The sequence below is a fragment of the Siphateles boraxobius genome, unplaced genomic scaffold (assembly GCF_051911475.1).
Source record: "Siphateles boraxobius isolate OS27281-9 unplaced genomic scaffold, OSU_SipBor_1 20, whole genome shotgun sequence".
Lineage (NCBI taxonomy): Eukaryota > Metazoa > Chordata > Actinopteri > Cypriniformes > Leuciscidae > Siphateles > Siphateles boraxobius.
Genome location: NW_027508811.1, coordinates 8,960,993 through 8,973,543, shown reverse-complemented (window position 1 = coordinate 8,973,543; position 12,551 = coordinate 8,960,993). Strand labels below are relative to the sequence as shown.

Sequence of the window (12,551 nt, the reverse complement as noted above, 5' to 3'; positions counted from 1 at the left end):
GTGGCAAATGTCTGTGTGAATTTGTGCAGGTTATTCAAAACATATGCCATTGTTAATTATCATTTGAATCTATTGACAGCCTTAAGCTACATTTGAAAACATCTTTTTGTATAAAGAGGCATGCTGTTTTGACCACTATTCTCTCTAAATTTAACGTTAGTCAAATCAAATGATCTATAACAAACAGGTTAAACAAGCCATAGCTTACTTTTAGATGTGTTGAATGAAGTTTGAGGTTGTGATGGTCGTGTCTGATATCCCAGCCAGTTATTATGCGTACAGCAAATCTTCTTGTAGGAATATGGTCGATTACTAGTGTTTATATCCAAAAAGAAACGATGCTGGGAGATGTTTTTGTATTTAGCGCGCTGTATGTTTTTTTCTGTGCTTGTGTAGCATCATGCAATCGTGCAGAATCTGATGACTGGCGTCAATGGTTCCGTTGCTTTCATTTTGTTCATCAATTTATGTTGCGATGATTTATATAAAAATTTATATAAAGTCATTCTCGAGTCATACAGTTCAAGTCAAGTCTCGAGTCATAGGATCTCAAGTCAAAGTCAAGTCATTCTTAATTTAGTCAAGCGAGTCTCAAGTCCTTAAATTTGTGACTTGAGTCAAGTCATGTGACTCGAGTCCCGATCTATGGTTTGTACTGTCACTTTTGACTAATTGAATGCTCCCTTGCTGAAAAAGTATTAATTCCTAAAATATTGCTGACCACAGACCACAGTTTGAATATTAATTTATTTTTACACTTGCTTTTCTTGTAGACTAATTGCCATTAAAGCGGCAGTGTGGAACCTTTTTTTTGTGTTCAAAATGTAAAAAAATTATATAATGAGCGAGTACATCATGAACCCGGTTTCCAAACCGTATTTTTGTGTGATCCTGAATCACTACGGTACACCAGTGCTTATATTGGGACTATTTTAGACTCTTATGGGTTGTACCAAGTAGCTCCGGTTACAATGTTCTTCTGCCAGTCGCATGCAGTTCTGTTTATTAACCGCTAGAGTGCCAAAAGTTACGGACTGCAGCTTTAAATTCATAGTAAAACTTGCTAAAATAAAAGAACATGACATGGTGAAATACTGAAAAACTACTTGTATAACAGAAATTACCTATTCACATGTATCACAGAATTTTTGTTTTAATCTTCACTTTAAAAGGCTGTGTAAAACAGTCTTTACATGTACATAGGAGGCCAAAACTCAGACATATCCGTGTAGACGGGGTCTAAGCTCAAAGAATAAAGCCACAATTAGTATCTGTAGCTTCCCAGTCAAATCTGATATTACCATTGAGACAGGTGAGATTTTTATGATTTCCATCAGCGTTTCGAAGGGAACTTGAATATTGTCACACTCTGTATTCCCATTGCCTGAACAGTGAGTGTGATTAGGTAATATAACAATTTGTTGGAGCTCTGAAACTAGCGACGGGTAACGAGACGTCTAATATCTGACATTTAGAGTTCTAAGGATCTCTGATTGGCACTTGATTAGGGCCTAATTCATGCCATTATCTCCTCCAGTAGAATTAGCTGGGTAGAAAATTGTGTGGTAAATCACAGGGGCTGGAAACAGGAGGGATGGGGAGGAGCCAGGAAATAAGGCATAGAGTTGGAATCAACACTTTCAGTTACCTAATCATAAAGTTGACTTGCGGCCCAACAGAATGGCACGGGACCTCCAAGTGTTTGCCAAATTATTTGGCTATGAGGTGTTCCAATCCGTGTAGTTAATTTAGGACAATTTACAGAGTTCTTCTTCTTGCTTTCCACCTCCAGAGTTTCTGTTTTTCACCTAGCCCACCCTAACCCACCCCGGTGTGCACTTAATGTCAGCTGCTCCCCCAGGCCTGAACTCCAAACCTCACCAGGGACGGAAAATAATTAGGGAGGGAAAATTGCGCCTGACACCATTTCTGAAAAGCAGGGTATTATAATGAAAGCAGAGCAAGGATCTTTGTGTCAGAGGGAAAAATTGAAAGGAAAGGAGTCTGAGAGAGAAAGGCCTTTGGGAGGTTAGCGAGGCATTACTGTCTCGCTGCAGCGCTTGTGGGAAAACGTTCAAACTCATGCATGTGCCCAACAGGTACCGGACTTTTCTCCAGGCACGTCTGCACTTCTGCAGGAGAAAGGGAAGGAAATTGAGGTTGCAAGCTCCTACACACTGTGCAGTTTTGTTTTAGTCATTGTTTTTAATAAATATTTTTAACATGTCATTAATTTTAGTCTGTTTGCTCTAACTACAAGGAAATATATTTTAATCGATATAAATGAATGAAGTGATTCAGTATTCTGGTGGTGTAAATCATTCTTAAAATCGATTAATTATTTTTCATCTAGTCTTCATTATTATTGACAAAATCAATGCAGAACACCTTCAAAATGAATAACTCAACTGGTGCTGAGTCACACATCCTACAGCCACACACGTCTTGAGCGGATCGATGCAACATTAGCAGTAATGGTGGAGGAGACTTGGAATGACGATGGTGGACAACACCAGATGCTATGCTGAATAGTAGGGGAGCGGATAAATGACAGATCCGCTGTTGAAAGGTCCAGCAGGGGCATTGTGGCTTTTGAAGAGGAGTGAAATATTACACTGGGCGGCATAGTTGCAGGATTACTACAGGCTGAAAGTGCTGTTTTTAGAGCCTTGGCAGCTGTCTTGAAAGCATGTGAAGCCAGGGACTGCAAATGTCTTTAATAGCCAAGTGATCAGTGTTTATACTGAAACATCAACTTCAGGAGACTGCGCAAATATGCTGTTGGTGGGCTTTTATTTAATGACCCTGGTTGTGATGTCACTTTAATTTGCATAATAAGCCACATAGCAGATGATTGCAACTAGCAGAAGCTAGCCGCCTTAAACTGCACTTAACGTGTCTTAAGTGACACCAAGCAGCCAAATAAAGAAATTTATGTTGCTTAAATGTATAGGTAAGACCATGAATTGTTAGTATTGCACCAGAAAGACACAAATAGCACACTATATCTCTTAATGACACATTCTCCGTTCAAAGGTGACAATAACACCACACTTAGCTAATGACGAACAGAGGCAGCCTTTGTAAGTTCGCCAGCTTCGCAATCAGCAGGGAATTGTCCTTAAATCCTCCCCAGATTAGAAAATAAATTGACACCCCGGTTTGCATCTGGGTCACGCTTCTGCTGCGGCTCGGCTGAGACCTGCTTTCGGTGTTGTTAATTCATTTGTCATGAACAGAAATCATCGGAGTCGCTAGGGAACGATTGGGAACAGTAAGTCCTGCATTTGGAGTCCTACACAAATTCCCCTGGTTAGAAAGCAATGGTTATTGATTCCCGCAAAGAATTACATTGTTTTGTGCCATGAGTTGTTGTGTCTGACTAGAAAGTCGAGGAATCGGCTGACTGGACATGATTGCGCCCGGGATCCAGGCCTGGCCCCGTGGGCTCATTACCTGTGCTGGGTGGGAGAATAGGCTCTCTACTCTGCTTTCTCATCTCAAAAGCCATTTTTTTTTATCGGATTTCATCTCTAAATATACCTGTGGTGGGGGAGGTGGGGGGTTATTGAGATTACGGTATTGAGCCGGCAGACGATTTCAGTTTTAGTGCCCAAAGCGATTTCAGATTGCCTGTCTTTAGAGATGTATGAATGCCGGTGCATTTTGATACCTTCGCTTAGCAGTGAAACAGGGAGCATGGGATGCCACTCACACTGATGCTGGCATCACCTGATATGGCATCTGCTGCAGCCAGCCTCCTGAATTCGTCTCCAAACTAATGGAGTGAAATTAAACCTGAGCTACTATGATGCAAGGCCACAGAAATCAGCTGAAGCCTCTCAACGCGTCTAACAGGATTTGCTGTCACAGTGAGCTGAACTCCCAGATTACTTCTGAAAATCATTTCTTCCATCGTACAACAATGCAAACAGTTTAATATCCTCGGAAAGTCACGTAGGGGGTTGGTGCCAAACAGACGTCATGTGTGTCATGTGGGTGATAGATAATCCCATGCAGGCAGACAAAAGACAAAAGTCCAGGGACTTGAACCCAGTGAGAAGATGATGATGGTGATGATGAGGAGGAGGATGATTCTGCAGCAGCTGGTGTTCACCTAGAGTTCACCTTGCACCTGCTGGAGGTGATCTGGAGCTCCGTAAAGAACTAAATCTGCACTCTTTCATAACCACTCTCAATCTACCACCAATTATGTGTGTTTTCTTCAACTTCAGACATTTTTATGCACCATATCTTATTTCACTCCTCATTTTTCATCTCAGGCACAAAGTGTGACATTGAAAAAAAATCACTTTAAAACCTTTAAACATTATTTCCATCACTGTTATATCACACAATGGTCATTTGTTTGTTTGTTTATTTATTTTCTGGTTTATTTAAATGTATAATGCAATTTAATTGTGCTTTCAATGTTAAAACAAACATTTGTTTTCAATCCAGCTCACCAAGGCTGGATTTATTTGATTAAACAAACAAACAAACAAACAGTGAAAATGTAAAATAATATTATTATTATTTTTCTATTTGAACATTTCAAAAAGTCATTTATTCCTGCGTTGAATTTACAGAAGTCATTACTCCAGACTTCAGTGTCACACGATCCTTCTTAAAGCAGAGCTGCTCATTTTACAGTGTAATATGGATTTTGCATTATTGAAATTGTTGTGTCTGCTTTAACCCTGCTGGTCTGTTTGTGGTCTATAATAATTTAAAAAAAAAAAAAAAAATTCTACCAAGTCACTGATGTCGGTGATAAACACAAACCAAGCAGCAAAAAAGAAAAACACTTTTAGGCTGATCCGAGTGAAGATGAAAGCCAGTATGGTATGCTTGGCGTGGGATTGTGAGGAAACAGAATAAATCAGCATTTGTGATGTTTCTTTGACTAGCTTGAGACATGCAGAGGGCAAAGATACGAGAGCTGCATAAGCATCAAATAATCAGACATAGGAAAGAAAGCTCAACATATGCTGAAACACATTTGATGCGTTCGCCAGCAGCATCAGGTTAGATAATAATGGGCTTTGACAGGCTGTGAGGATTATGTGCTGATTGACTTGTATCACCTGATCCCCTCTTTGGCCTCTAGCTCCAAATTTTGCTCAACAACTCTGTACAAACAGGAACCGTTGAATTTCAGGCTTTGAACTCTGACATAATTAGAGGGAGACGTTGTGCCTTGTATGTGACATAATATAAGAGCATGTAAGAGTATCTTACAGAGTTAAGGTCTGTCTGTCTGTCTGTCTGTCTGTCTATCTGTCTGTCTAGCTTTCTTTCTTTCTGTCTGTCATAATCTTGATCAGCTATATCTAGTCTCAGCATCAGACATCACACCTACGGAATGTTGGGTGACAATTAGCACTTATCAGGATCAGCTAACCGCGGTATTTTCAAATGTATGTGAAGTTCACAGCACCATTGTTGAGCCATTGTTGCAGTAAACTTGCACGACATTCTTGAATGAACTGCACAATATTTTGTTATTGTGGGGACATTAACTTTAAGTTTCTACACCGCTAAACATGACACTGAAGAAAACAAAGCGTGATTGGTTACTTTACATGTCAGATGTCCTCTTGAGCGGTCCTTGGTCAATGAAAGCTACTGTGGAGTCCAGACCTTCTGCCGTCAGTCTGAAGGTCTGGATACGCGAGACTGAAGTGGGATGATCCATAACATCATGAGTTTCTTTTTTAACAGTCTTTAATGAAAAATAAAGATTTTGTAAAGCGTACTTTTTTAGAAAACACATCTTCACAAGCTTCTGCAAACAGGCTGCTATTACTGAGGTTTTCACCTGCTTGAGCCCAATCACACACACATACATGTTGATTACCTGTTCAACATACTACATGAATTTTATTCCCTTTAAACTGCGCTCGCAATCTGCAATAACATGCTCCACTTCCTGTAACACTCATCTCTCAAAGGCTGTGGTGTGCTTGACCAGACATATTCACAAGAGGAGTGATTCACAGCCAAATGACTTTAAATGCTAACGCATAAGAGCTGTAATAATGTACTTTACATCCAGCAAAATATGCTGTTTTTATGGTGATGCCGTTTGGTGAGCGTAATGAACTTTGTTTACAGAGGCCTGTGATATACTATAGACAGTGTTTAGATTCATTCTGTGTTCAAAATTATACAATAGTTAGTTCTGGTCCTAGAATTTGATTGGCTGACAGTGCTAATATACAGCATTGGGACTTTCTGCGACTATGAATAAGGGATTTTTTTTTTTTCGTAGGTTACATTGTTAGTTGGTAGCACCAAGTGATTCATTCATGAACAAAAAATGTGACTCGTTATAAGTGCGTAATTAAATCCCTCACTGAACAGATTCGTATAAAAACTATGATTCATTCATGAACTTAAAAAGTGACTATCTTTATGAGTGAAGCAATTTAATCATTCACTGAATCAATTTGTTAAAAAAACACTGATTCAATCAATGGAACAAGTGACTCTCCATAAGAGTGAGTTATTGAATCAATCACAAAATATTGCTCCTTAGAGATTAAATGGTTAATGGTGTTTTTTTTTTTTGCCATTGTTGACGATGTCATATTACGTGTGGATATTTTTGAAATTTAATGATGACTCCGTGTGGCCCATGCTGAAATTCTCATGGACAGTATATGTATTGAAAAAATACAAAACTGCAGGACGTAAAGAAGTACGCCTACATGGCTCTGTCAACATGTCCAATGCAGTCTGATGGCATTTGATGTGGTAATTGTCAGGCTGTCTAAGAAACCGATTCTCTCATTGCAAGCTCTGTCACTGTCTTCATCTATTCGAACTGAGTGCTTTCTCAAAAGCCATCGGAATCTGTATCTGTCGACTTGCTGTCGCTCAGATCATTAAAGATGATTGATTGTGGTGGAAAAATCTTCTCACCAGCTGGTGTCTCCTTCAGAAAATTGTGACGAAAAAAAAACCTGTATGTAGTTTTTGTCAACTTAGGTAGTGTCTGATTAGGAAGAAAGGGAAAACATTGAGTTATTTTTATTTTTTTATTTTTTTGCCAAAGCTGTTCGCACTCATTTACAACGTCATTGTACAATGAATGAGCGAGTGGATCAGGTCGATCATGAAATTTAGCGCGAGCAGCCTCTCTTCTGTAACAGCGGGCTGTCTGTCATCTTTATTGCCTCTCATCTGCTTGTGTCATTAACGTACTGAGACTGATCTCCTTTATGACATGCTGTTCATCTCTGTGCAAACCAGATCAGTGGCAGCAGCTAAAACTTACATTTAGGTCACATGTATCACGACCTGTTGGCTGGGGCATTGAATCAATCACAGGTTCTGAAGCTGTTTTTAACGCAGAAGTGATTTGTTTTCATGTTTAAAATCAACATGAACACCATTTTGAATTTGTAATGCATTTAACGACAATAATGTGACATTTCAGTGTGAAATATTAATTCTGTAACTAGATTTTTATTCTGTATGTAGATATTTGTCATTAATATTTGAGGGGGCTTCAAGTGTTTGACTTCTTTGCCTGATATTTTGTCTGCCATGTCAAAAATGAAAAGTCTGATTTCTTAGAAAGATAATAACACACCTATTCTCAAAATTCTATATGATTATTCAGATCATTCATCCAAACTGTGTATGGTGCAGGAAAGTTATGTCAGAGTTACTTAGACTTTTTTCTCCTTAAAACACAAGTATTAAACCTCTGTATGTTACTAATAATGTAGGATTGGGCTGGATACGGTATGATTTGTTCATGAAAGGCTGAGTGTGATAAAATTGGTTAAAATATTTTCCCAATATCACAGCCTTGGTTATGCTAGCAGGAAAAATGTTTCAGACGTGGAAGAATTTTGATTAAAGATTATGAAAACTTTTTTCTTTTTTTTTTAGAATGATGTGTATGACGGTTTAAATTCCATATTCTCTTTATAATGATCTTCTTTGAGAATAGAGGTCAGGAGCTCTGCGTCTGTTGGTATTAGTCCTTCATTTCTGCTTACAAGCTCTTTTTCAGATTTATTTGTTTTCCTTATGACTGTACCATTATGATGTTTCTTTGTGATTGATAATGGGCTGCTGGAGGTGTGTCATGGGCTTTTGAGGGAGGGAGACCATTTGGATTTCTATTTCTCTGCCCACTCATGTAAGCAGTACCATCAGTCAAAGGCATCCTGAGCTTAACCATGTGAAATTAAAACATCGGCAGGTGGGGACAACCACGGGAGGGCAAAATAACACTGAAGACAAAAGCTTCTTCGAGATATTAATTTTATACAAATCAACAGTGGTTGGGGACACGAGGTGGTTTAGCACTTTTTAGTATCAGTAGTTCAAAGGTCATGCCTTCATCTACCGTGAGGGCTGAGAACTTCTCTCTCAGAGTTTTTGATTTATTTTATTGATGTCTGTATGTATTGTTTCCTATTTTAATACAGTACATTCATTCATAAGATTTTTAATACATTCATTCACCTCAGAATTTAAATGGTCATAATTTCATTTTTCGTTCAAAACCTGTATTTCTTGGAGCACAAAAGGAGAAATATTGAAGAATTTCAAACACCCCATAATCACAAAAAAAGTTTAAACTAACTCCATGAAACATCAACTATCTATATCATAAATCATAGCATCATAAAAAATAGATTTTTTTCAAGGAAAAAAAGCTTTTAATATTTTTGCAAACATATCTGTTTTCGCTAGGGTACGTAATGCCAAGAATCTGGCGATACGATAAGTGTAACGGTACAGGGGTTACGATATGATATATTGTGATACTGTAACGAAAGCGCTATTTCGCATTATTTCGTGTTTGTTTAGGAAAAGGATCTGATTTTAGAAAAAACTGTTATAAAGAACACTAGCCTGGATGTCAGCCCGAAACCCAGCCCACAAAATCTTTAGGTCGGGAAGTTCGGTCTGGACTCGATCCGTTGAGGAGCTTTTATGCCCAAACACAATTGTTCGGACCAATCAAATTGTCAGGGCGGGCTTTATACGATGATGGACAGATGAGCAACGGTAACGTAACCATCCACGTCACCAAAGGCAAAGAGCACTTTGGTTGAATTAGTTTACAACAAAGAATGGCTGCCGCTGGAGAATTTATGTTTAGATTCAGCCATCGCGTGTGTTATAGAATATGTAGACAGGGCATTCATTTTAGAAGAGGAACAGAGAACCGTGATCAAGGGATTTGTCGATCGGAAAGATGTTTTTGCCGTCCTTCCTACGGGATTCGGTCTATCCAATTGGCATTACCGAGGCATTTTTTTTTCCTGGTTCGGATGAAACACGCCCCATAATCACAGCCCAATGGAGCAGTTTCAGACTCACATTCTGACTAGAATCTGAGTATGACGACGTCAGGCTAAAAGAACACGCCACCATATGCATAAAACCTGAGCCAAAAAGGTTTTTATTTAATCAGAACAGTGGTTTCTGCATTTGCATTTATCAGTCCCTATAACATACATCATCAGCACAAATTTTTGTGCAGTCTGAGTAAAGGAAAAATTGTAAAGTGCTTGGAAATTCTTTAGTATTCATCTAAACGCCGTTCTCAGCAGCGTGGATGGCGCTGGGATGTTTTTTGAGCTCTTTAGATTCAATGTGTTCCCTGAGTATTGGATTTTGGCACGGCTTATTTTGCCAACAACATGACTCTTGTTGATCTCCTTAAGTGCTTTCTTTATAGTGGAAGCCAAAATGAGTCCACACTTCACCTCTATACAGCGCGGCGGGTGCTTGTATCATTATTTGGTCTTCTATTGCTGGTAACTAGTGAGATGGGTTTGCCAATGCTAACGCTAGCGGTTCACCCTTGCGCTTATGTCAGTTCACATTCAGAGATAAAAGGACTTCTATCTAGCGATTGGGGTTTAAACTGAGCAAAGCCATGAATCTTGGATGCAAACAAATAGATATATTGATACAGTGTTGCTAAACATAATATCACAATATTCACATGTATCATGATATTGCCTTACACCCTTAGTTCTCACTACGGTGTTGTTTCTCTCTTTCAGTGGATGGCTGCATACACAGAGCCGCGGGTCATCTCCTGTATGAAGAGTGCCACTCGTTAAATGGCTGTGACACTGGAAAAGCCAAGATCACCTGCGGCTACGACCTCCCCGCTAAATGTAAGTATCTGCATGTCACCTTTTTTTTTTTTTTACAGGTAACTGAAGACCACTTTGTTCAGAAGCAAAGGGAAGAGGAGAGCTCACATAACCCTCAATGGATTTCTTCATTTCTTTGTTTCTTTAAACAATAAGCATGAATTCTAGAGAAGAGTCTAATGAGTGAGTGTTACCACGCTTCAACTTTGTGATGTTCCTGCAGCAGAGCACCCGTTGTTTGCAGCTATGCACTTTGAGCGCGTATATGTGATTAATGGAGTGGTATTATTAGTGCGCTGATTATTATGATGACTTGCTGTGGTGTGCTTGGCTGGCTGAAGGGGCCATCTGTACTCCAACAAAGACATTAAGGGAACTATTAGTTTGTAATTTGATTGATATTTCATCCTTGATTTATTCCATTAGCTTATGGCATTCTCTGACTCATGTGAGTGATGATGAGCGTCACGCTGGTAGCGGCTGGAAGGCGGCGTCGCTACGAGGCGGCGTCACAGGATTTAGAATGCAGGAGGGTGTCTTGTCATGTTGTTTGCCTGCTGTGGTGAAGATGTGCTTAAAACATTAACAGACTCTAAACTATGGACTTCTCCTGAGATGGTCTGATGTAGATATACAAGGTCATTACTCTGCTAAACCCCATCAGATGCAGATTTGCAGGTCTTAAGTTGGCTTGCTATGGTTTAGCTGGTCTCCCAGCCTGGTTAAGATGGTGTTCGGTCAGTTGGTTTTGGTGGTCTCCCAGCCTTACCAGTTGACAAGTGCTCTTAAATGATGTGGTTTTGCTGGTTTTAGCTAATTTAACTTTTCCCCCAGCCTGATCAAGCTGGTTTAGTTGGTCAACCAGCTGGTCTGCCAGCCTCACCAGCTGACTAGTGGTCTTAAAGGGATAGTTCACCCAAAAATTAATATTCTGTCATAATTTTCTCACCCTCAAGTTGTTCCAAACCTGTAAGAATTTCTTTCTTCTACTAAGCACAAAACATTTTTTTTGAAGAATATGGGTAACCAAACAGTTGGTAGGCCCCATTAACTTTCATAGTATGGGGGAAAAAATGCTATTGAATAGTGGTCAATAGTGCCCATCAACTGTTTTGTTATATTGCGGTATGAAAACAATTTCATCAGTTGACTCGAAAGCTCAATTTGGAAAGAATAAATCATTGGAGTATTTTTGTATGGGGAGTGTATCTGCATAGAACATAATAAAAAAAAAAACATAGATAAATACAATAGAACAAAGATACCATTTAAATAATCAGTGCTTTGTTTTTCAGGTAAGTCTAACAGTATTCAGGAACAGAAATGGAATAACGTAATGTAAAATAAAACTGCATACATCTTAACTGTATACATTAAATGTAATCGTTGTTAAAGCTACAAAGATGCTCTACTCTTTGTCGTTTGATTAACATTAATGACACATACAGTGTGACAGTGTACACTGCAGTATATTAGGCTGTTGTCACTTTAAGGCCTAATGTACATATCCAATATGAGGATACACATCCATTCCTTTCTGAATTGTTTACATTCACTTAAAGGAACACTCCACCGTTTTTTGAAATAGGGGTTATTCACCATCTTCCCTACATTTAGATAGGTGGGCAAATGCATTTTTGTGCATGCATTGTCTTAGTCTGTCAGTGCCGCCACCAGCTTAGCTTAGCATAATGAATGGAATCCTTTGTTGCCGTAGAGCCAGTCTGGTATTTACTACTAAATAATAATTATATTTAAAAATGTCATATTGTTGATAATATATATTTCTGACAATTTGCTAATAAAATAAAATAATAATAAGAATAATAATAATAATTGTCAGGATGTTGTCAGTAGATGTAAAAATCTCATCTACTAGCCTCATTGGCTAGTAGATGACTGGCTAACTGGCTCTTATGTCAAGAGTAAAAGTGATCAAAAAAAAATAAAGAATTACTTGTGGCCTGCTTATTCACAACGAGTACAAATAGCAATGCAGATTAAGACTAGGTGATTTCCTAGGCAGATATTGACTTGGGACTATATGGGGGGGAAGCACAGGCGAAGCACTGCTACTTGGGCGCAGAGATATCACACAACACCTGAAATAAAGCTTGCCACAAAGAACCAGCAAGAAGCACGCGTTGGCGCCTCCGTGTCCTGATTATATTGTCTACTATATTTGCTTCTTATTTATTAATCCAGGCAATTTGTTGATGAAACATTGATTAAAATGAAGGTATAATATATACAAAACGAAAATTTCAAGCAAAAATAATATTCGAAGATCGCTGGGTATTATTCGATTATTATTCGAAAATCGCACACACACTTGGATGTATAGGCTACACACCAGAGCATGTGAGCAAAGCAGGAGCGGTGTGACGCTTAAATATAGGTTAAAAAACTTAA

At 38.8% G+C, this 12,551-nt stretch overlaps 1 protein-coding gene across 2 annotated transcripts in view; it reads left to right on the top strand.

Annotated features, from left to right (window-relative positions):
* The window catches only part of macrod2 (mono-ADP ribosylhydrolase 2), a 631,164-nt gene that overhangs the window by 250,984 nt on the left and 367,629 nt on the right, over window positions 1-12,551 (top strand). For both annotated transcript variants that reach the window (XM_077236611.1, XM_077236612.1), the window contains exon 5: window positions 10,044-10,160. In XM_077236611.1, the coding sequence (XP_077092726.1) occupies window positions 10,044-10,160 (117 nt within the window). The remainder of the gene's footprint in view (window positions 1-10,043; window positions 10,161-12,551) is intronic.